This window comes from Cupressus sempervirens, chromosome 5 (assembly GCF_028749045.1).
Source record: "Cupressus sempervirens isolate cs-2001-9-10 chromosome 5, ASM2874904v1, whole genome shotgun sequence".
NCBI lineage: Eukaryota > Viridiplantae > Streptophyta > Pinopsida > Cupressales > Cupressaceae > Cupressus > Cupressus sempervirens.
In genome coordinates this window covers 941,330,419-941,352,260 of record NC_143122.1, presented here as the reverse complement: position 1 = coordinate 941,352,260, position 21,842 = coordinate 941,330,419, and the positions used below count along the sequence as shown (strand labels likewise).

Sequence of the window (21,842 nt, the reverse complement as noted above, 5' to 3'; positions counted from 1 at the left end):
TATTCATTGAGGGATTGCAAGACAGGCTTAAGGGATTGGTTCATGCTTTCCAGCCGGCCACTCTTAAGGATGCTATTGATGTGTCATTGAGATTGGACACCACTCCTACCTCTTATTAGACTAATAAGAAACCATCAGGGAATATATAGGCACCATAGAGGCCTCCTTTATAGGCTAAGGACATGCCACCTCCACCTCCCAAAGTAGACTTGGATTCTAGAAATGAACTAAGGAGGAGGAAATTATGTTTTTCTTGTAAGGAGCCATGGGTACCAAGACATAGGTGCCTTGGGCAGGGAAAGGCACATCTTATTGAGGTCATGTCAGATGTAGATGATGAGGAGGTTCGGAATATAAATGACAAGGATGATGGTGTCCAAATTGAGCTCGAAGATGCTGAGGTAGTAGTCGCAACACATGGGACTATGGCTACGTTGTCAGGTGCACTGATGATTCACCTCTTCTACATTTCGGGTATGATCCATGGGCATACTGTGTATTGTTTGATGGATAGTGTGTCTACACATAATTTTATAAATACAAGAATGGTAGACCGATGTGGTCTACAAGCACAAAATTTTCTAGGAATCGATGTGACTATGGCCAATGGTCTTACTCTGCAATGTGTCAAGGGTATCCCACAGTTGAGCATAGGCATGAAGGGATACGCCTTGATAGATGACTTTTACATTTGTGATCTAGGGGGCACGGATGTAGTTTTGGGTGTACAGTGGTTGCAATACTTGGGGAGATACAACCAAGATTTTAGGAAGAGACAATTGGAGTTTATGATTGGGAGAAGGAAGATCGTGCTCAAGGCATGCCCACTTCCGTCTCAGGGTGGATCAGCTAGGAGTATGATTACTGATCAGGACTCAGATAGTAATAGTGATTTGATCATAACCCCATGTCCCTCAGTATCTCAACACACAGGAGTGGGTGCCTTAGATTTTCCACGGAGATTGTATGAGGTTTGGGATGGGTTGGATAACAAAACTATTTTGGGACCGGCTACTGGTCTGAATTGTGACAGGAGGACAGGATGGCCATTTGTTTGGATTCTTGGGCGTGAGGGTATTCAGGGATGGATACTCTACTGTAATGATGTGATCTACTTCACTTCTACACCTTACAATGGGGAGTATGTTTGTCCTGACACTTCAGGTTTGGGGTCGATTAGTGCTCTGTATTTGGATTGCTTGGGATAGTGGAAGATTAGTGTTGTATTGCTTGTAGGCAAGCATCTCTGAGAGGGGAGGACTGTCATGTCCCCTCTTTTAGCTCTATCTAGCAGGACGTGGGAGTTAGCCTATCAGGGAGTCTCGTAGGCTGACAGTGGTGTTTAGAGACTCAGTCAGGGTATATAGTGTTCAGATTTGGAGTTTCAGATAGTAGGAGGGCAGTTGAGAGCAGTTCCTTAATTGTAAGAGTTTCCTACATTTTAGGAGGTGGAGATGGGTTATAGTCTCGAGTCTCTACGAGATCATTCTATAGTTTCAGTTTTGGGAGATTTAGAGACGTTCTTATTTTTTAGGAGTATCCCTAATTTTGAGGGATGAGACTGTCAGTTATTTCGGATTATTCGGCATTAGTCAGATGAGGTGACAAGTTCAGTTTCACCCTGTAGAGGTTTTTTGGCTATTAGTTTGCTATTTGGAAAATATTTTAATATATTTAAATATTCTCCTAAGTTAGCATTTTAATAATTTAAATAAGGCTAAGTTATAGCCATTTTGGAGTAATAAGGGGTTTTTTGGCCTCATCTGGGTGAATTTCCCTTGGTGTAATAGCTCATTGGAAAGGTCTTGAACTTTTCTAAATATTTCTCTTTTGACTTAGAGCATTTCGGTGAACAGATTTCTTTCTATTGGGAAAAAGGTCATTTTCTAGATACTTGACCACTTTAAAAATGAGAAATATATTATTTTCTAACCCAACGCCACATGGAGACACTTTTAGTGTTCAAGCTAAGTTTGGTGGGTTATAAGGATGTAAAGACAAAGTTTGAAGGCATTATTGACATATTACATCTTGGATTTGTGTTTTAGGCTTTGATTGAGCTTTCAGCATTTGGGACGCCAAATCCACTTGCTTTGCCTGTTTGGAACGTAGCCCCCAAAACAGTGGTTTGGATTCTTGCAGTCAGAAGCATCTTGGAGATTGTGGATTGTTTCTTCTGGGGAACGCAATATTGAGTCAGAGTTTTAGTTGGGGTTTGGGTATTTTACCCACGTGTGGGCACTTTGCAGCTGTACGGCTGCGCCTGGCAGCCATCTACTTTTTCACGTACAACATTTGAGAGCTGGATTCTGGTCGTAGCTTCCTTCTGGGCTCATATTTCACCTTCACGCCTTTAGGTTGGCTTTATTCTTGGTTATAATCATCTGGATATTATTGTAAATCTTCATCTGGTTACATATTAGACGTATATTCAAAAAATCAGCTTGAAGCGACTTTGCTTTAAATGTATTTGGAATACATTTTCAGAACTGGTTCATGCTATTGTACTTCTATTATTACTTATTGAAAAATCATCAAAAATATAAAACAATCAAACCCTTTTGCAACTTTTGTCTAGCTCTGCAAGAAAATTTTAATAAACAGGGAAAATAAATTTAAAAATATAAAATTACAGCAGATTAGCAGAAGAGATCCATCAGGGATCTTTCAAAATGGCGGATGACTTTGCAATATGATCACTTCAACTAATCCTAACAATGATTATGAAATACAATGCAAAAGAGATCGGGTTTGGAAATCTAATCTACTTCTACCAATGCAAGAGACTATTGACGATGACGTGAAACCAAAACAAGCTTTACTTTGCCAAGTAGAACAATAATGCAATGTTGATGCAAATATTCTAAGAATGTGTGAATGATTTTCATATTACTGATACACATCAACACCACAAGACATGTGAATCAATGACCACAAAGTAGTTGAAATTATGTCTTGTAATAAGTTCATCCTAATCTTACATTTTGAATTGCAATCAACAAGTAACAAAAGGTATGAACATAAGAGGTTTCACCATTGATCAACAATTATATCTTTCATTCAATTACTAAACATAAACAAATTCTAACTAAATGAGAAATAGAAACTATGCTAACACCCAAAATAATGCAAGTCTCATCTGTTGAAGTTCTATACCAGAATTAAAGGTAAACAACAAACAAAAGCAAGTGAACAAAAGATACAACAAATTATCCTAGGAAAACCCTCTAAATTGAGGGGAAAAAATCCTAGTCATGTAGGAATTACTTTATTAATGAAAAACAAAAGTCTAATTGCAAAGCAATTAAAAAAACTCCTGTGAATCTCTATATCTCTGCAACAATGAATAAAATGCTACAATCGTACCACCATCAAATTCCTTCTTGAAGAACATAAAAACATCGCCTCAACCCTTCATTGCCTTGCCATTACAAAGTGAAGATCCTACTTTGTTTTGACCCTTAAATGTCTTGACTCTTCAATGTCTTGTTCCTTCAAATTGAGGACCCTTCAATGTCTTTGATAAAAATAGTTTGTTTATATATTTCAAATTTAGGAGAGATATATTCCAACACTCCCTCTTAGCTAGGGAGGTATATTTCTAGGTTTCCATGTCATGGAATCTCTCAACATGACACCTACAATGGCTACACCCATTTGTGGAAAAGATTTTCATCTTGGAATCTCTCAACGTGATAACATCATGAAGTCACTGAATGGATGTCCACCATGACTATTCGCATGTGTGGAAAGAAACATATACATGAGTGTATATCACGAAGTCATTCAAAATGATGTCATCATGGAATCTCTCAACATGACATCCACATGGCTACTCTCATGTGGGGAAAGAAGTATTAGACAAGTTCCCATCATGGAATCAGCCAACATGATGTCGTCATGAAATCTCTCAACATGACGTCCACCATAGCTACTGTCATGTGTGGAAAGAGGCACCTCTCAAGGGATTTTACCTCATATTTCTCCATCTTAGATAAATATGCATTAAAGAGAAACATATCTCAAGGATTTCTCACCTCATATTTCTCAATCTCAAAGAAATATGCATTAAAGAGAAACATCTTTTAAGGGCATTCACTTCATATTTCTCCATCTAAGAGAAATATGCATTGAAGAGAAATTGATGATGAGACTCCCTCTTAGAAAAGACTTCCTCTTGGAAAGGGCAACATTCTTACACTAAAATGACACAGAGTTTCTCGTAGTATTGATTATTAAGTAAATTATATTGGCTTCAATGTTTGACCAAACAAGGAGCTTTCAAAGAAACAATACTTCTCGAGCTTGCTGATCCTTTGGAAAGGACTGGACACTCTCCATCAGCCACTCAAGCTCCATCTAAATCTTTTTGATCCTAAAGAAATCCTCCTTCTTTAGCTCATCAAACTCTTCCCCTAAGTAATTAATAGTATTATCCAATCTCGACTTCATCACATTTTCCAACACATTAACCCTTTGGTTGGTTGCCTTGATGGACTCTTGTTCGAATCCCTTCCTTGGACTCTAACCTAGGCAATATACTAGACATTCTTTGCCCAATGTAAAGAAAGAACCCATAGATTGCAATCACATCCAGATACAAGCCTAGAACTCATGCAAGATGAATATTTAGAGCCTTTTTTTGATGAAGTTGGTTGTACTTTTCTGCACAAGATAAAGGTACGCTGGCCTTTTGAAAAGTAAGTTCAAAAAGTGAAGCCATCCTTTTTTTTTTAAAAAGGAAAAAAAATTACCCACAAAAATTGTGTTTTTTATTTTTTGCGTACCCTTATGCATGCATGGTGATGACATCATTGCGGTACAATACAAATAAAGTAGTGATGTAAACCATGCAGTAAAAAAAGCTCCAAATTTTCTCAGTCGTAGGGGTTTTTGGCCCTTCTAAGCACAATGGCGACCTTTGTTTTGTGCCAAAGTGCCCAATTTTTTCAGCTACCCCCAAATTTCAATTTTAGCTTGTAATAGAGAATCCTTTAAAAGGCGAAGGCGAATAAGAAGTACCGGATCTGGAGCTTTGATACCATGTTAGAATTCATATATGGTCAAAAGCCCAATAATCACATACATGCAAATAACTTGTCGTGTACAAGAGAAAATCCTCAAACAAGAAAGTGCTTCGAAAGCATGAAGCCAAAAACATATATTGTCACGATGTTTCAATTACAAAAAGCAGTGGTGCTAAAAATAGAAAAGAAAACTCAATCGAAATAAGGGAAACCTAAGATGCAAGCATAAAATAAAAGAATTATTAAATACAAACTAAAACTTCCTGAATTTAGCTTAAGTGAAAAAAGGTGACTTAATTTATGACTCAATATGATTAAAATAATTTAAGTTAAATAACCTTTTTACTCTAATAGATGAGACCTAGATTCCTTCTCCAACAATTGATACAGTAGTAAACACAAATGCCCAATGTGGTGACTCTTGATTCTACCTAGGTTTCCTTAATAACATCAGCTCAATAAGTTTGGAATTATACCATTGTAGTATCTCTGCACGCATTTAATATCCAATTGCCAACATTAGAAAGTTTGGATGATAAATGTTAAAACATTAAACCTAATAACATAAGGCAAATTTTTCACTAGAATATTCAAGCAAAACATCAAATAATATGAATAATAACAAAATTTCAGATAATCTCATAACTTGACAATGATAATTATTGACGAGGGTGGATTTAGCTCATGCCTAGGATGAGTCTTTTGCCTTAGAATCTCCAACCTCATGCGGCATTGTCGATCCCTAATAGAGACTTCCATTGCAAACATGTCGTTTTCATTCACCCAGACTACACCTTACCCCCAATCTTCATCAAGTGTCCACACACATAATTGCATTAACACACACCCCTACAGAATAGAAGTACATGCTGAAGCTCTTTGGCTCTACCTCCCTTGCTGTCCCTTGTATGCATCCTCGAGCTTGAAGCTCTAATGTTCAACCCACGCTCAACCCCTGAATAAGCCCCTCATGTCTGCGCTTTGGCATCCCCCACAGGACTCTTGCTACTAACACTAGCCACATGTGATCCCAACTCCCCACGTTTCCTAACCACCCCTTTGATCTCCACTACATCATTCCCTAAATGCTTAGAACCATGACAAATCCCCTTGCTCAACTATGCATTCTTCCCAAGTTATGCACTGCACCCTTTGCATCGAGAATCTTCACGAATCCCTCACTGAACACTGCATCCACCCTGAGTGACTTAGACCATTGAGTTCTCCCTTTCTCCCTATGCATACCCCCTTAGCATACTTGGCACTACCCAAGTGCCTCAAAACACCATGAGTCCTTTAGTCTAACCTTGCATGCTACCTTAGCACGACCACTATCTCCACAACTTGACTTAACATGTTGGTCTCCCCTAGCTCCCCATGAACCTTGAAGCACCAATCTATTCCTCATGGAATTGCTAACTACCTTAACCAACACTAAATCTAGACCTTGAGCCCCAACTGCCTCGACTCCATGTCTTCGTCTACATGCCTCGTTAGTGAACCCCTATTACTCATGCATCCATTGCATTCAAAACAACCCCCATGCGGGACACACACAATTTTACTCCTTGGATTCCCTTTGTAATGCATACCTACTTGAGCACCATACCCTAGTTCCATGATCCACCCAATCCCTTGGACGTTGTATTCCCTTTCCAACTCAGCTACACCACCATAGCATATTGCCTATTAATCACTTCACACCATTTCAGTCATGCACCACAAGTCACCTCTTCATGACAACTTTCACAACTTGCCTCTTTGAGTCATGCCACTCAAATCCACAATGCATAGAGATCTCGCTTTGCAACACTCCCCCACATAACTTGTTTACCGTACAGGGTAAAAAGATCAACACATGTAGTATAACATGATTCAACACAGAATAGATACTTTATTCATATATGCACTTAATGATTACAATCTGAATACAATGACTACAATGATCACAATGATGATTCCAAAGTCCATCTTGGATGTGTACATATACCTTTCCGAAGAGGTGACTCAAGCGTCACGCGCTCGTTTGGATACTACTCTATCCATCGGATACACTATACATTTTACCGACAACATAACTTACCACAAGCCCCAATGCTCCTACTCGAAAAAACCATTTGCCTCTTGCCATAGAACTAGGTACTTCGCTTCCCCATCTTTCAGATCTTAGATAACTCGCCTAGAGTCATCATCGACATTAGCTCACCTACTTTGCGTCACTAAGATAGAGACCTCAAGCCTTGCATCCACCATCAAACCTCACCACCATATGATAAGGTGGAGCTACTCTTCTTTGATCCTAAAACTATGCTTCAGCTTTGCCTCACTCCAAGACTAAAGAGAAGGACTACTTTGCTTTGTCCCTCTTGAGGGAGGTCAACCACCTTAGTCTCCTTTGATGCACTTTGACTCTTACCCTCCATGGTTACACCTTGGATCGGCTCTACGCCTCACCTATGCCACAGTTGTGCGTGGGGTCATCACAACACTGTTAGAAATAGGGAATATTGAGAGGGGGGGTGGATCAGTGTTCCACAAACTTTTGCCCAACTATGGATAGTATTAACAATCTTTAAACTTGCATATACAATCAAACTGAAAAGTAAACATAACCATAACACAGTGCAACTCATAACACTATTATTTGTTAACTAGGGAAACCATGGCCAAGGGAAAATCCTAGTGGGGATGGTACCCACAAAGTGATCCACTAATCAAAAGTATCTTGTGAAAGATATTGACCCTGTTAGGAGTTGGTATTACAATACAATAGTATGCAAGAAGAGCCCACTGCTCAAACAAGAAATTATATCTTATAATGCTATCTATAAAGATGGATACAAAAACCTTTTACACGGTGCTAATATCTTCAATGTTTGATGTGTCTTTTTGGTGCCGCCTTCAAAACTGATCATACAACCGTAGTGCTCTATACTAGCCTCAAATTCACATTAATGCTGATCATAGAAAGTTCGCATTCAAACATTATATCATTATAATACAATGCCACACTTCGCTAAACAAACTATTCTTCCTTTATACAAAAATCTTTTACCCTGATGGCCTTGCTACTTGATACTTTGCTAAATCTTTTAAATTAACTTTTGCCATGTGTGAGTTAACATCTAGGATGTCGTCCCAACATTGTCAAGGAATTGTTTTGGTGGAGGCTTTCTCAATTTAAAATAATAATATAGGGCAACACTAAGATGTTACAATACACGTTACATTACAATTATACTCTTTCTTTAAAGATATTTTCAATAGTTGGCTCACAGGAAACATCTTCTAAACAATCTTTGCCAAACCTTACAGAATGAACATTTGTTTTCACCATCTGGAACATAGCATCTTTAACATGTCTCTGACCTTCCTCTAAGCTCGCTTGACTAGACTGTCTCTTTCAAAAGACATAATCAATTTACCAGTAACCACTTTCTAGAAACTCTCTCTAAAAGCTACCTTTAGAAATCATCGCATAACTTTGTTATATCTTCAGATTTCTTTACATGCACTTAACTGTAGTATCCTCATACATTATTGAATATGTTCCCAATTGTGCATAACCCAAAAAATTTATCATTTACCGTGACAAATGATTCTTCCTCTGTAACTCTGGTAATCTTCATAGAATAAGGTATATGTTGACATCAATAACAAACACTGTCATGAATGCAACACAAGCTCTGAATCATGTCTCCAACATACTCCCCCATAGAAATACCATCAACACTCATGCTAACATTCTCCCCCTGTGGTATTGATGACAACATAGATGAAAAACGTCTATGTACCATGAATACCAAATATGTTTCTGCCTTTACTCCCCCATTCATGCTGCCCATGAATATGATCATACATCTTAGACTTAGACAGGTTGTAAAGAGTTTTTCATGTTTAAATCACAACCATACAGTACACCAAATATGCAAAAGGAAGGTGTTAATTTCCTCCATACATAAACATGTATACTCCCCCCCATTGGCATCAATTAATGTTCACTTACATATCCCTGATAAGATATAATGTTTTTCATGTGTCGCTTTCTCCCCCGTTGACATCAATGAAAAAGGTATCATTATGTCAACTCTTAAAGTTCAATCATTTCCAAAACAATCTATGAATTCTCTCAACAAAGTGTCCCAAGACACTGTTAAATACCGATACTAAGAGTCCTTAATGACTCAACCCAAACATAGATACCCCCCCATAGGAGAAGCATCAAGCATCCAGTTCAAGTAAAAGAAATAGTGCTCTGCTATCAACTGGACTGATGCTATCTCTGCATCAACTATTCTAAAGTAGGTTGGGGCATAACCCCAAGCACACCTCTCAGGTACACACGTGTCCTTAGCCAAAGGTTTTGTGAATTTATCTGCTATTTGCTCTTCTTTGCTAACATATTCCAATTTGATCTCTTTTTCTACTACCTTTTCTCTCAAAAAGTGAATTCTATTGATATATGCTTTGTCTTTGAATGTAAAACTAGATTCTTTGACATACTTATTGTACTTGTGTTGTCACAGTGTATGATAACAAGCTCATTTAACTCTATGTCACTATCTTTTAGCATCTTCTTCATCCAAATAATTTGATTTTTGTTGTTTGCTGCTGCTACATACTTTGCTTTTGTTGTACTATATGAAATGCAATCTTGTTTCTTGCTCAGCCAAGAAACCAATCTTCCTCCTAAGAAAAATGCTCCAACAGTGGTGCTCTTTCTGTCATCTGCATTTCCTGCCCAATCAACATCAGTGTACACACACAATGTGAAATCTTGTGATCTGTCATACCATAAATCATAATCAAGTGTTCCTTTCAAGTATCTGAAAATTATTTTTATTGTTGCAAGGTGTGTCTCTTTAGGATCTGCCTGAAATCTTGCCACAATCCCAATTTCATTAGCTATATCAAGTCTAGTACGTGTCAAGTATTGCATAGATTTGTACTTTGTTTTCTTTGATACCAATTGTTAGAAAGTAAAGTCCACCAAGTTAACTGAGAGGTGGGGGTGGGTGAATCAATGTAATTACAACAACTCTCAATAACTTTATTAATTCTAAAACATGTAAACAATAGATGCAACAACCATACCATGCACAATAACACCATATATGTTAACTAGGGAAACCCTTGATCAGAGGGAAAACCCCAATGGGAATGATGCCTCAAGATGATGTACTAATATAAAGTTCCTTGTGAAAGGATGAATTCTGTTAGGAGCCAATGAAATACGATTAGTACATGAGTCCCTGTTAGGAGACTTTGAATCCTTGTTAGCAGATTCCAACTCCGTTAGGAGCTGTGCCAACCTTGTTAGGAGTTGAGAAGAGGACAACTAAGCCCATTGTCCAAATAGACTCAAAAGAAGTCTTCACTAGACAATCTTCCAAATAAGCATATCCAAGATCTTTGAATTGACTAAACAATAACTCCTTTTCCAATACAGTTCCTTTGAAGCTCATAGTACACCTCAAAATCAATCTTTTCTCTTCTCATAGCCAAATCTACATCCAAATTTGCATAACCAAACATCACAATGCATATGCTCGTATACCTTGATTTACCACAAGGAAACAATCTTTCCCTTATATGAAGTCCTAATACAAGTATTGAGTTAGCCTTGAGGCTTTACCAATTTACAATAAGAATATAGGACAACATTAAGATGTTACAATACACGTTACATTACAATTATACTCTTTCTTCGAAGATATTTGCAATAGTCGGCTCACAAGAAACATCTTTTTAATAGTCTTCACTAAACCTCACAGAATGAACATTTGTTTTCGCCATCCGGAACATAGCATCTTCAACATGTCTCTAACCTTCCTCTAAGCTTGCTTAACTAGATTACACCTCTGTTAAAAGATATAATCAATTTACTAGTAACCGCTTTCCAGAAACTCTTTCTGAAAGCTACCTTCAAAAATCATAACTCTGTGATATCTTCAGATTTCTTTATGCGTACTTAACTGTAGTATCCTCAGACATTACTGAATATGTTCCCAACTGCACATAACTAAACTTCTTGATTGTTGACCGTGCCAAACGATTCTTCCTCTATGACTCTGGTAATCTTCACAAAATAAGGTATACATTGACATCAATGACAAACATTGTCATGAATGCAACACATAAGCTCTGAATCATGTGTTTAGCAATGCTATGATACTCCCCCATAAAAATGCCACCAGCATTCATGCTAACAGACACAACCCCAAGATTAGACTTCAGATTTGTCACATGACGGGATCGTGCGACACAACTATGCATGCTCAACACATGACATAGCCCCATTGGATACTGGGATTGGGACAAGGCCTCACCTACACCACAATTGTGAGCACCTAGCTCATCGCACAATCGCATCCTTTAGTGTTTCATCTTATGAATCGACAATCCTTTACACCTCATCCTACACCAAGATCACAAACCATTTTGGAGAGCATGGGGTGGATGAAAGTTATCTCTAAATAGGCAATAAATCGGATCTCAATTTTTTTCTCTACCTTGAAATAAGATGCTTTCAAATATCCATATTGGTAAGTTGTGATGGATGGTGTTGCAACTACATGACCTAGGTTTAATGCCTTGTCTTATGAAAGAATGTGGGTGGTAGGATCAATGATGTAGTAAAAGAAGTTCAACATGTTGGAAATCATTAGTTAGAGTGGGCTAGTAATGGGTGCACCATTATTTTAGATGGATGGACAAATAGAAGCAAACCTCATTAACTCCCTTGTTTCTTGTGGTAGAAGCACTATATTTTTGAAATCTGGGGATGCATCAGATACAATGGAAACTGCAAGTTCATTGTTTGAGGTGTATGATGCAATTGTCATGGATGTGGGGCTACAAAATGTGTTTTAAATGTGTTACAGACAATGCTACTACTTATGTTGTTGCTAGGAAAACTCTTGGCAGACCAATACTCCTCCATGTTTTTAACCCTACATGCAACACATGCCTTGATCTGACACTAGAGGACATTACAAAAATTGAATGGGTGAAGGAGGCATTACTTAAGGCTCACGTAGTTACCAAATTTATCTAGAATTACACGAGGGTTGAGTATGATACGCCAATTCACATGGGACAAGGAGTTGGTTCGACCAATGGTGGCAAGGTTTGCAAACTCTAGCTCAACAAAAATGAGCTTGAGATGCATGTTTGTTTCAGCCAAGTGGATGGACTTAGCCTTCTCAAATTAAACAAATGGCATGAGAGTGGTAGAGTACATATATTCTACCATTTCGGGGGATGTAATTGAACAGGTGGTACAATTCGTAGAGGCTCTTGTAAAAGTTTAGAGACTAGTGGATGGGAGTAAATCCCTAGTGGGATATTTGTGTAAGGCCATTGATAGGGCTAAGGAGGTGATGAAGGGTATGATGGAAAATGACAAGACGAGGTATCAACCATTATAGGACATAATTGATAGGAGATGGGATGGACAAATACACTCTCCTCTTCATGCTGTAGGATATTTCTTAATCCATCATTGTTCTACAACACAAACTTCACATATATTGTGAGTGTGATTGGAGTGTTTTAAGCACATACATTCCAAGAAATACAATTGTCTAACACAAAAACATATGAATGACTTGGTGTTTGTTCACCACAACCTTCACTTGAAGCTGAAACAAGCTCAAGGTGGGAATTCTAATAACTTGCACTTAATTGAAGTTTTATTCATTGTATTTTTCACTCGTAGGAAAAGACTAATTTCTACGTCATAGAAAAAAACAAGAACTATTGAGGATTACTCCCCAATTGATCCTGATGAGATAGATCTAGAGTCTGAGTGGATTGCTATGCCTCAAAGTGATGATGACGACGACGATGATATTGATGATAATGTTTTTGAGCCTGAAGATTTGGAGATCATGGAAATGACCAAATTTTTGAGAAGTGTTCTTGAAAGACTTAGGTCAGGGACTTTCCAAGAAGCATCATCAAGGCCTCTTGCTCCCTAGCATGTCATTGGCTACATTTGAGTTTTTGGAACTTTCTACTTAGCTTATAGGTTGAATTTGTACGAAGTCACAAACTATATTGTAATTGACATTTTGGCAATTGTCCCCTTCTAGTTATCTTTAATGCTATTGTGGTATGTTTTGTGCACCGTAATCATCAATATGGATATAATGATGAAAGTGTATTCTCTACACTTTTCTAGTTAAAGTCTATATTTTATTCTCTCTCAATATATCTATGATGTGGAATTGCCCTTTAATTTAAAAAAAAAATTGATTGTTTTTCTTCATGTTTTACATTTTTTTGTAAATCCAATTTTTTCTTGATCTTTTCCCAAAATTTTCCTTATTTTTTCAAAAATTTCCTCTCTTATGGTTTGCTAATTTTTTTCCCAAAACAATGAATGCTTCTATGATTTTATTTAGACCCTTTGCAATTTGTTTGGTTGGAAGAAGTTGAAGCAGTTGACATTCATCGAATGAACAACATAGTCCCTTTGTGATAACCAACATATCACATCATTAAAACTGAGTGAAAGTCCACAATAATAAGGAACCTTGGGGTTGTCTCATTTGATCACACAATCTATCTACATTGTTTGGCATATGAGTGTCCTTACTCAAGAGAGACTTTGAGATCTGGTATTTCTTTCGGAATATTGAGTGTTCGATTCTACTTGTTGCAGTAGCATAAAACTCACATCAACAAGTATATGCAAAATGATATGTTCTTAGAAGACATTATCAGCTACTAATGCTAATTTTGGTATGAATTTATGTCTAATAAATATTTTGATTCCATGTGTAGCAATTTGATGGTATTGGAATGCCTTGAGATTTCTTTATGATTTGGTATTGTTTTATGTTTGTGCCTAGATAGAGGCCAAATCATGTTGGTTCATTGTGATTCTTGTGTATATCAAGAGTTTTGACCCAAAGTCCTATAAGACCTCAAGTGTGTATTAGCTCATTTTACGGTATGTAACTCATTCAACCTACTCAATGTTCGTGACTCACCTTATATCCTTATTTTATGTACTTTTCTATGCCCCTATGTGTCATATAGGTGCAACTAGTCAGTTGTTACCAATCTCATGCAAGTGACAAATATGAAGTGTTATTTGTGTTATTTAAGGATTAGTCAACTTTTATAGATATCAAGGAGGTGAAGGATGCCAAACCTTCCCCTTTATTATAAAAAAAGTTTAGTTTAATGGTTAAGTTGGTTTACATGAGCAGCATAGAGGTGATAGATGTCAAGAGCTACTTGTGCTATGATAGGGTTTAGTCAACTCCCAAAGTATCATGTGGTGATAGATGCCAAGTGCTACCCTATACTATTTTGGAGCATTTTTCCCAATGGAATGGAGGAAATAGATATCAAGATCTGCAAACTCAAACAATATAGTGATTTGTGAAAATCTTATTAACAACGTCATGTGTTGTATGTTGCAACACTTGTGCCCTTTCCACTCATAACAAAAAATAGTATGGAATTCTTCTTTGTCACCATACCTAGTAATGATCTAGGAAAAAGGATGGGACTCATTGTATAGTATGGGATGCACCAAAATTCCTTTTCCCATGCTATGATGTACTCAAAGGTTAAGTGTTAATAAACCAAGTTATGGGAAAATGGATTCAGTAGGGTCACATCCTCTCAATCGCTATAGCATGCATGAGTTGGTTGATGTGCACATGTGTATGTGTTGGGTGACATTGCACTTGTGCCCTTTTCAGTGATTACAAGGAGCATGGGATGCTTGTTTGTCACTAAAGTTAGTAGTGATATAGGAAAAACGACAGGATTCATAATGTAGGGCTACAATGAAATTCCTTTATCTAGTTGAGCTATACTTAAAGATTTTATATTTTAGTGAACTGAGAAAGGAAGGTACTTGCAATAAATTTCAACTACTTTCTTTTTGCTTGCTGGCCACTATGTATACTGGTGAAGTTGCTAAGTTTTTCACGTGGTGTATATGTGTTGAATGTATGAGCTAGTCACACTATGTATGTGATGCATGCATAAGTTATTCAAATGGCATGTGTGTGTGTTGTTTGAATGAGCTACTCATGCTATGTTTGTGGGATGCATGCATGAGTTATTTGCATTAGTCACACTAGTATATATGATGCAAAGATGAACTATTCACAATGTGTATATTCAAGGTATGCATAAGCTAGTCATTATGGGTACCTATGCTGTGTGTATAAGCTAGTCAAGTTGTGTAGATGTGGGACACAAGCATGAGGTAGTCACATTTTGAATGAGTAGGCGATGTTTGATGAGCAAGTCACTGTGTTCGTGTGATGTCTATCTGAGCTATGATCACTATATGAATTTGTGTGTAACATTTGACTACAATGCATATGTGATAATATTATTGTGAATGGATTGAGTCGAAAGCATAAGATCAATTAACAGTTGTTAATTGAGAAAGAGAGCAGAATTCTCATGACAAAGGATGAAGCCTATCTATTATTGTGTGTGAACTACAAAGCCTTCCATACATAGACAAGGCCCTTATGAATAAACCCTTGCGGTTTAGGTTTGAGTCTAGGGATGCTCATGACATGGATCTTTCAATGTCTAGTGCGAATATGTAAAATTGTAGTCTAGAGTTACAGTCATGGCTATGGTTGGTAAGATTACAAAACTGGGACTCCTAGAAGGCAAGCCATAGCAGTCAGGCTCTTCAGTTTTTTTAACTAGGAGGTTGAAACCTTTGAGAAGATGAGGAGGATGTGGTAATTGCCTTTTTATTATTTATTGATTGAACCTTCTCTTGTCTATTTCAAGTCATTTATATATTTTAGAAAAATATTTGTTTGAGAGCCTTTTGTTGAACTTGTGATTTTTTTAATGTTTTGGTGGGGGTTCGTCCCATTTTAACATGTTTTCATTTACTTGTGGGGGGTGTTGCTGGGAAAAAAAGGAGAGGGTGTTTTTGGTATAGTTTTTAGAGAATTGTTTTTTCGAATCTTTTTTTACGGAATTTTTGGAATATAGGGCATATCTAGAAATAATCTGAGTCTCTTAGCTTGGAGAATATCTTAATAAGCATTAAAGAGCTTGGAGAATATCTTAACAAGCATTAAAGATCCTTCTATGGGTTCTCTCTCTTTTAGTCTACTTATGGTGTTTAATACAGTTCCTAAAGAATAATCTTGAATGGTAGGAACAGTATTGTTTGCTAAGATTAAGTCATAGTTCAAAGAAATCTACATCACGCACCAATCATGGACTCAGGGATTGACTGCATATCATTCAAACTAGGAAACTCACAAACAGATTGCCTGCTAGCCATACCGTACTATGTTATTATTATTGACTTTTGTTGTAAGGGAACTCAGCGCTGTCAAGATACCTAGAAGTTTACAAAACTGTGCCCACTTTGTACGTTCTATTAGTTGGCCTTGGAAATGGACCTCCAATTTTTCTCATATAATAGAGCAAATAAACCACTTGTTCTCTATTTGCATTGCATAATATCATTCGCATTGAATGCAATATATAATTAATGAAAGTTTCTACTTTTCCTAATGGAATCTATGTAATTCAAATTGGCTAGTACTCTTGTGACACCCAACTGATTTTTTTGTATGATGTTGGACCAGGTTTTGGCTTGAATTTCAAAGAATATGCCTACAGAAACACTGAAGACTGCAATGAGGAAGATCTGTCTTGGAGTGGACTAAGAACCGCAGATTGTTGCACTAATGCTTTCAACACATTCGCTTATGCACTAGTTGCAAGAGCATCCCTTGCCACTAATAGATCTTACATCTTCCTGAATTTGACAGAAAGTTTTTGCCTAGACGATTTTTATGAAAAGTATCCAAGCTTGAAGGAATTGAACTCTGGGATGCAAGAAATTATGGTAAATAGTTATGTCTTTTCAAAACTTACAGTTGAAAAGGTTGTCGATATTCTTGGAAATGATTTTCTGTCCTTGAAGAGTGAGTGCAATAGCCTAGCAGTTAAGAAGCAAACTCGTGCCTGCATAAGCTGTCTTCAAAAATATAGTGTGGCCACAGTAAATCTACTAGCAGCAAAAGCTAATCAACAAGATTTTAACACTACTATGTGTGGGATAACCCTCCAAATCACACTGATTAGCATGAAGATAAATGACACCGAGTGGATTAATGCCTTCCAAAATTGTCTCAGCATGGTCAAGAGATTCAAGACCACGAAAGGTACCACCATATACTCAGAAATTGTGGGTACTTCTATTTAATGCTAGCTTTTTTAAGGTTCAATTAATGCAACCACAATCTTGTTTAAGCTGAATGTATTGTTAGATTCTCTGGTTTCTGACTATATAATCTTAAACTGGTACAACCAAAGACATTGAATTATGAAGGACATAGTACATTCAAGATGTAAATAGAAGGTATCTTACATTCACTTTCTGTACTTAGTCTTCAGAAAGTGATTGGGTAGCCATTCAAATTTAGTAAGGCTACTAGAAGACTTTCATAGAAACCTAAAAGTTTGATCTAACAGTCATGCTCATTATTGGCAAGGAAAAGGATAATTTTGAGATCAAAAGAAGAAAATATTAGCATGAAATTGCTTCATTTTCAAGGACAATTTGTTTGATTTAAGGTGTTCAAAACTTCAAACTTCAGATGATCAAAGAGAAATGGAAACAGTAAATATTTTGAAATAAGAACACTTTTGCAGTTGAAGGCAATGGCTATTGTATCCAATGTCTATTAATTGTTTTCTTGCCTTAAATTAGAAATCATGATATGTTTTCTTATGTTTTGATGACATTCCAACTCATTTCATTTGTGTTGGAAATAAAATTGCATTCACTTCATTCAGAGAGATTTAGGAATCAACATCGTTTCTGAGCCTTAAGCTTAGGAATATTGCCCTTGAGAGCTGGGACTAAGAAAAGTAATCATAACAAAGTAATGCCTGGAGAAAACAACAAACACTGCTTACCTTTGTTAATTGTAAAACCCGGTGGATGTTAAAGGATAACTTTCACTCTTCTAATTTAAAATGATACACATTTATTCCTCTAGTGTAATGAACTACTGCTTCCATTTCTTTTTTCTTGGCCTGTGGTTGCCACATGAACTAATCTTGACTGGTTTCCCATTCACAGAAGAACAGACTGACAGGATTTTATATGGGTTCTCGCCATTATCACTGCTAGCCATTTTTGGAGGGCTTCTATGCAGAGGGAAATGGAAACTGGAGGAAAACAAAACCAAGGGTACCACATGAAGTTTCCAATTTGTTAATAGATATGTCACTGCCAGATATCAACTTTCTAAATTAAGTTCTTAAAAATGCAGATTTTGTTGAGCATTCCTCAGAAAGTTTTAATAGCCACAGCTTCTCCAGCAAAGATATTTACAGTGCTACGGACGAATTCAATGATACAAACTACCTTGGCGAAGGGACTGCTGGCAAGTAACTTATTCACACTCACTAAAACTTGCACAATTATTTATCTTCTAAAATATGATTTCAACTATTTTGGTTAAACTATTTTTGTATCAGGTAGAAATGTTTTATGCAACTCCTGAATCATATAATAGGAGAGGAACTGTGTCCATAGAAAAATTAACAAACTAACCTAGCCAAGAAATAATGCATCAAGCAGCCCCAAAGACAAAACAACCACCATAACACAGCTCCAAGAAAAGGAAAAATGGCTTCTACACCATATTTTTACAGACTACAGTTCATAAGAACATAGGCAGCTAAAGCTATAAACCAGCATTGGGATAGGAGGGGAGTCCTAATCATCAGGGTTACCCCACCCTCCATGAATCGGATCTGTGTCATCACCAACTGGCTCCAAACTAATAATTGTGGGGTCCCTTTAGTGGAAACATTATTCAGAAGGACCATCGAAGTAGCAGCTAAACATTTTTTTAAGTAACTTTCCTGTAAATTTTCTGCAATCTCATAACCTCAGAATATATAATTTCTCAAAATACCCATTTACAAGAGATGGCAATTAATTTTGTCATGTGCTTTGCAGGAAAGGTTTATAAAGGAGTTTTACGCAATAAAAAGAAGATTGCAGTGAAGCAAATCCTCAAAGATAATTTTGTAGAGACCTATTTTAGGGAGGTCAAAAATGTCTCAAAAATCAGGCACCCAAATTTGGTCTCCTTGCTGGGCTATTGTGAGGACAAGCATGAATATTTTTTGATTTATGAGCTGTGCTCGCAGGGAAATCTGGCTCAATGGCTCTTTGGTATTTTTATCATCACACCTACCCTTTTTTAGCTTCTCTCTATTTTTTGTATTTCATTTTCACTCTACACATATGTCCAACTAATATACTGGAACTCTGTATGATCAACGAATATGGTAGGACACAACAAAACATTATCATGGAATCAAAGACTAAATGTTGCAATTGGGAGTGCTCGAGGCCTATTGTTCCTTCATTCACACCCACAAGGTTGTATTGTTCACCGAGATATAAAGGTATTAGGTTTGGCCCCCATGTTTTAAGCCTTTAAAAGAAATTGTACTGTAAGAGTGAAGTGCAGGGAATATCATCAAAACTCCATTTGCAAACAATTTGTAACATCAATAGAATTCATGCTTCAGATTACATTTACAATCATCTGTGAGAAACTGGAATTGTGTCCTTCCCAAATCTTTCTAAATGGTACTGCAGTACTACTTAAAATGGGGTAGACCAGTCCATCCACCCATGACTCATTCATAAAGTTGGCTACAATATGATAGGTTCCAATCCCGAAGGATGCTAGGTACTGATGAATGTAAAAGGGATGCAAGTACAAGCAAGTCCCACGCATTTTCTAAGTCAAGTGTTACCCCTCTGACCTTGTCAACCTAGCCGAATGGTGTCAAGTTATTTATCCCTGAAACCCATGGGATCATTTCCCACTTCCAAAGAACACCAGTTATCTACCATAAAACAAATATCATTGATACCATAGATACTTCAAAGATTTTCTGGAATCAAATTCCAGAAAATCTTTGATGTATTACTAATGGATTGTGGAAATCAAATGACATTAACCATAGATACTTTTTGTCACAAACTGAATTTAAGAAATTAAGAGTAATACTTTAAAAAAATGATAACAGAAAATAGCTGGCAAATATATTTACAATATTCCAAGGTATTGTGCTATCTCTTAACACTCCTGACCTCTTATATGCTATTGGAACTGGCCAACTCCTTACGAACACCTATAGATGAACCCTACTGTTATAAACTGTGATCCATAAACCTGTCTGAAGAAAGCTAGTTGTGCAGGATTCAATGCATTTGTGTGCAAAACTGTACATTCATATTAAATCAAGCATCCTTCATAAGGAAGGTATCTACAGGAAAAAGTACACATGTAATTTCCTGTTGGATCACTTAAAAGGCAATTTCCTACTTTGGATGCCCCGACATATAGGAGGCATTTGACATGTCATTAACTTACTGACAGTTTTGACAGTAGATCTTTTGTCCATGTCTGCAGCCTACAAACATCTTGCTGACTGAAGATATGGAGGCAAAGCTTTCTGACTTTGGTCTGTCTCGAGTCATTGGCTTTGAGAAATCTCATGTTGTGTCAGAAGTCAGAGGGACAATTGGTTACCTTGATCCGGAGTATGCCAAAGCAGGGAAACTGACACCTTCGAGTGATGTCTATAGTTTTGGGATTACTCTTCTGCAGCTTCTTTCAGGTCGAAGAGTCATCAACCTTGATACACGAAGACCAATGACAATAGATAAAATGGTAAAATCTAATAATCACTTTCTTTCACAAAATTTATATCTCTTTTGCAAGACATTAACAAAATTGAGAACGATTTTATTATTTCAGGCCAGAATGGTTTCCAGAACGGGGAATATATTTGACTTTGCAGATAAGAAGTTGAATGGATACTACTCTACTGATGCATTTGAACTAGTCCTTAAGACTGCACTCCAGTGCACCTCTCCCAGGAAGCTCAAGCGTGTAGGCATGAAAGACATTCTGTCAGAGCTAGAGGAGGCTCTTGAGATATCAATTAGAACAATGTCATACCAACACTATGAATAAGATTATCAGTAGAAAATAAGTTGGTAAAAATGGGTCAGTATGTTGACTAACAACTTGTGGGCATTTTGAACATTACAATCCATTCAGATTCCAGTTAATTCCAATTTGGAATCTATCATTGACAATGGTCTACAAGGGAGGTTTTCGAATGGTATTAAATTTCTTGCATAGTTTCATAAATTTTCTTTTCTAGTTCCCAACTTCCGATTGCATTTAAAAGAGAACCAAAAAAATTAGCAAGGGAATCTCACATAGGGAGGTTAGATGTGTATTGTATAGCAAGGGATAGATTAGATTTATCTCTTAAAGTTGTACTTGTTTTTGCTAATCCTATTTATGTGTGTGATAATAATAAGGGTTTAGAGAACATGTAAGATTTTTTAACCCTATTCCAATAAAGTGGATTACAGGTCTCAAAAGGGTTCATGTAAAGAACATTTATGATAATGAATGAACTAGACACACTTCCCTATCAAATCAAATAGAATAGATGAATTGTTTAGACAAGATGCTTCCCAAAATGGAGATAAGCACAAGTTCTTTGTAACTGCAATGCTTTTTTTCTTTTGTTATTGTTTGCAAAATATCAGAACTTTACTAGTAAAACTCATTCTGATTCCATAAATCAAAAAGGGGTTTGTCAGAGAGAAATGGATCAAAATAAATGAAACCAAACAGTTGATAGAGGAGAAATCCCTTTACCCGAAAGAGGTTTGGGCATTCAGGAGTTAAGGAGATCAGTGTCTGGTTTTAAAAATAATCAATGACTTATTATCAC

General features: G+C 36.9%; 1 protein-coding gene across 1 annotated transcript in view; it reads left to right on the top strand.

Annotated features, from left to right (window-relative positions):
* LOC149559071 (putative L-type lectin-domain containing receptor kinase V.2) overlaps positions 1 to 21,244 on the top strand; it is a 34,839-nt gene extending 13,595 nt beyond the window's left edge. The window contains exons 2-8 of the mRNA XM_089833024.1: positions 16,631 to 17,212; positions 18,136 to 18,246; positions 18,329 to 18,442; positions 19,024 to 19,242; positions 19,363 to 19,478; positions 20,498 to 20,758; positions 20,846 to 21,244. Coding sequence (XP_089689150.1) covers positions 16,631 to 17,212; positions 18,136 to 18,246; positions 18,329 to 18,442; positions 19,024 to 19,242; positions 19,363 to 19,478; positions 20,498 to 20,758; positions 20,846 to 21,064 — 1,622 coding nt within the window. The 3' untranslated portion in view covers positions 21,065 to 21,244. The remainder of the gene's footprint in view (positions 1 to 16,630; positions 17,213 to 18,135; positions 18,247 to 18,328; positions 18,443 to 19,023; positions 19,243 to 19,362; positions 19,479 to 20,497; positions 20,759 to 20,845) is intronic.
* The last annotated feature ends 598 nt before the right edge of the window (positions 21,245 to 21,842 follow it).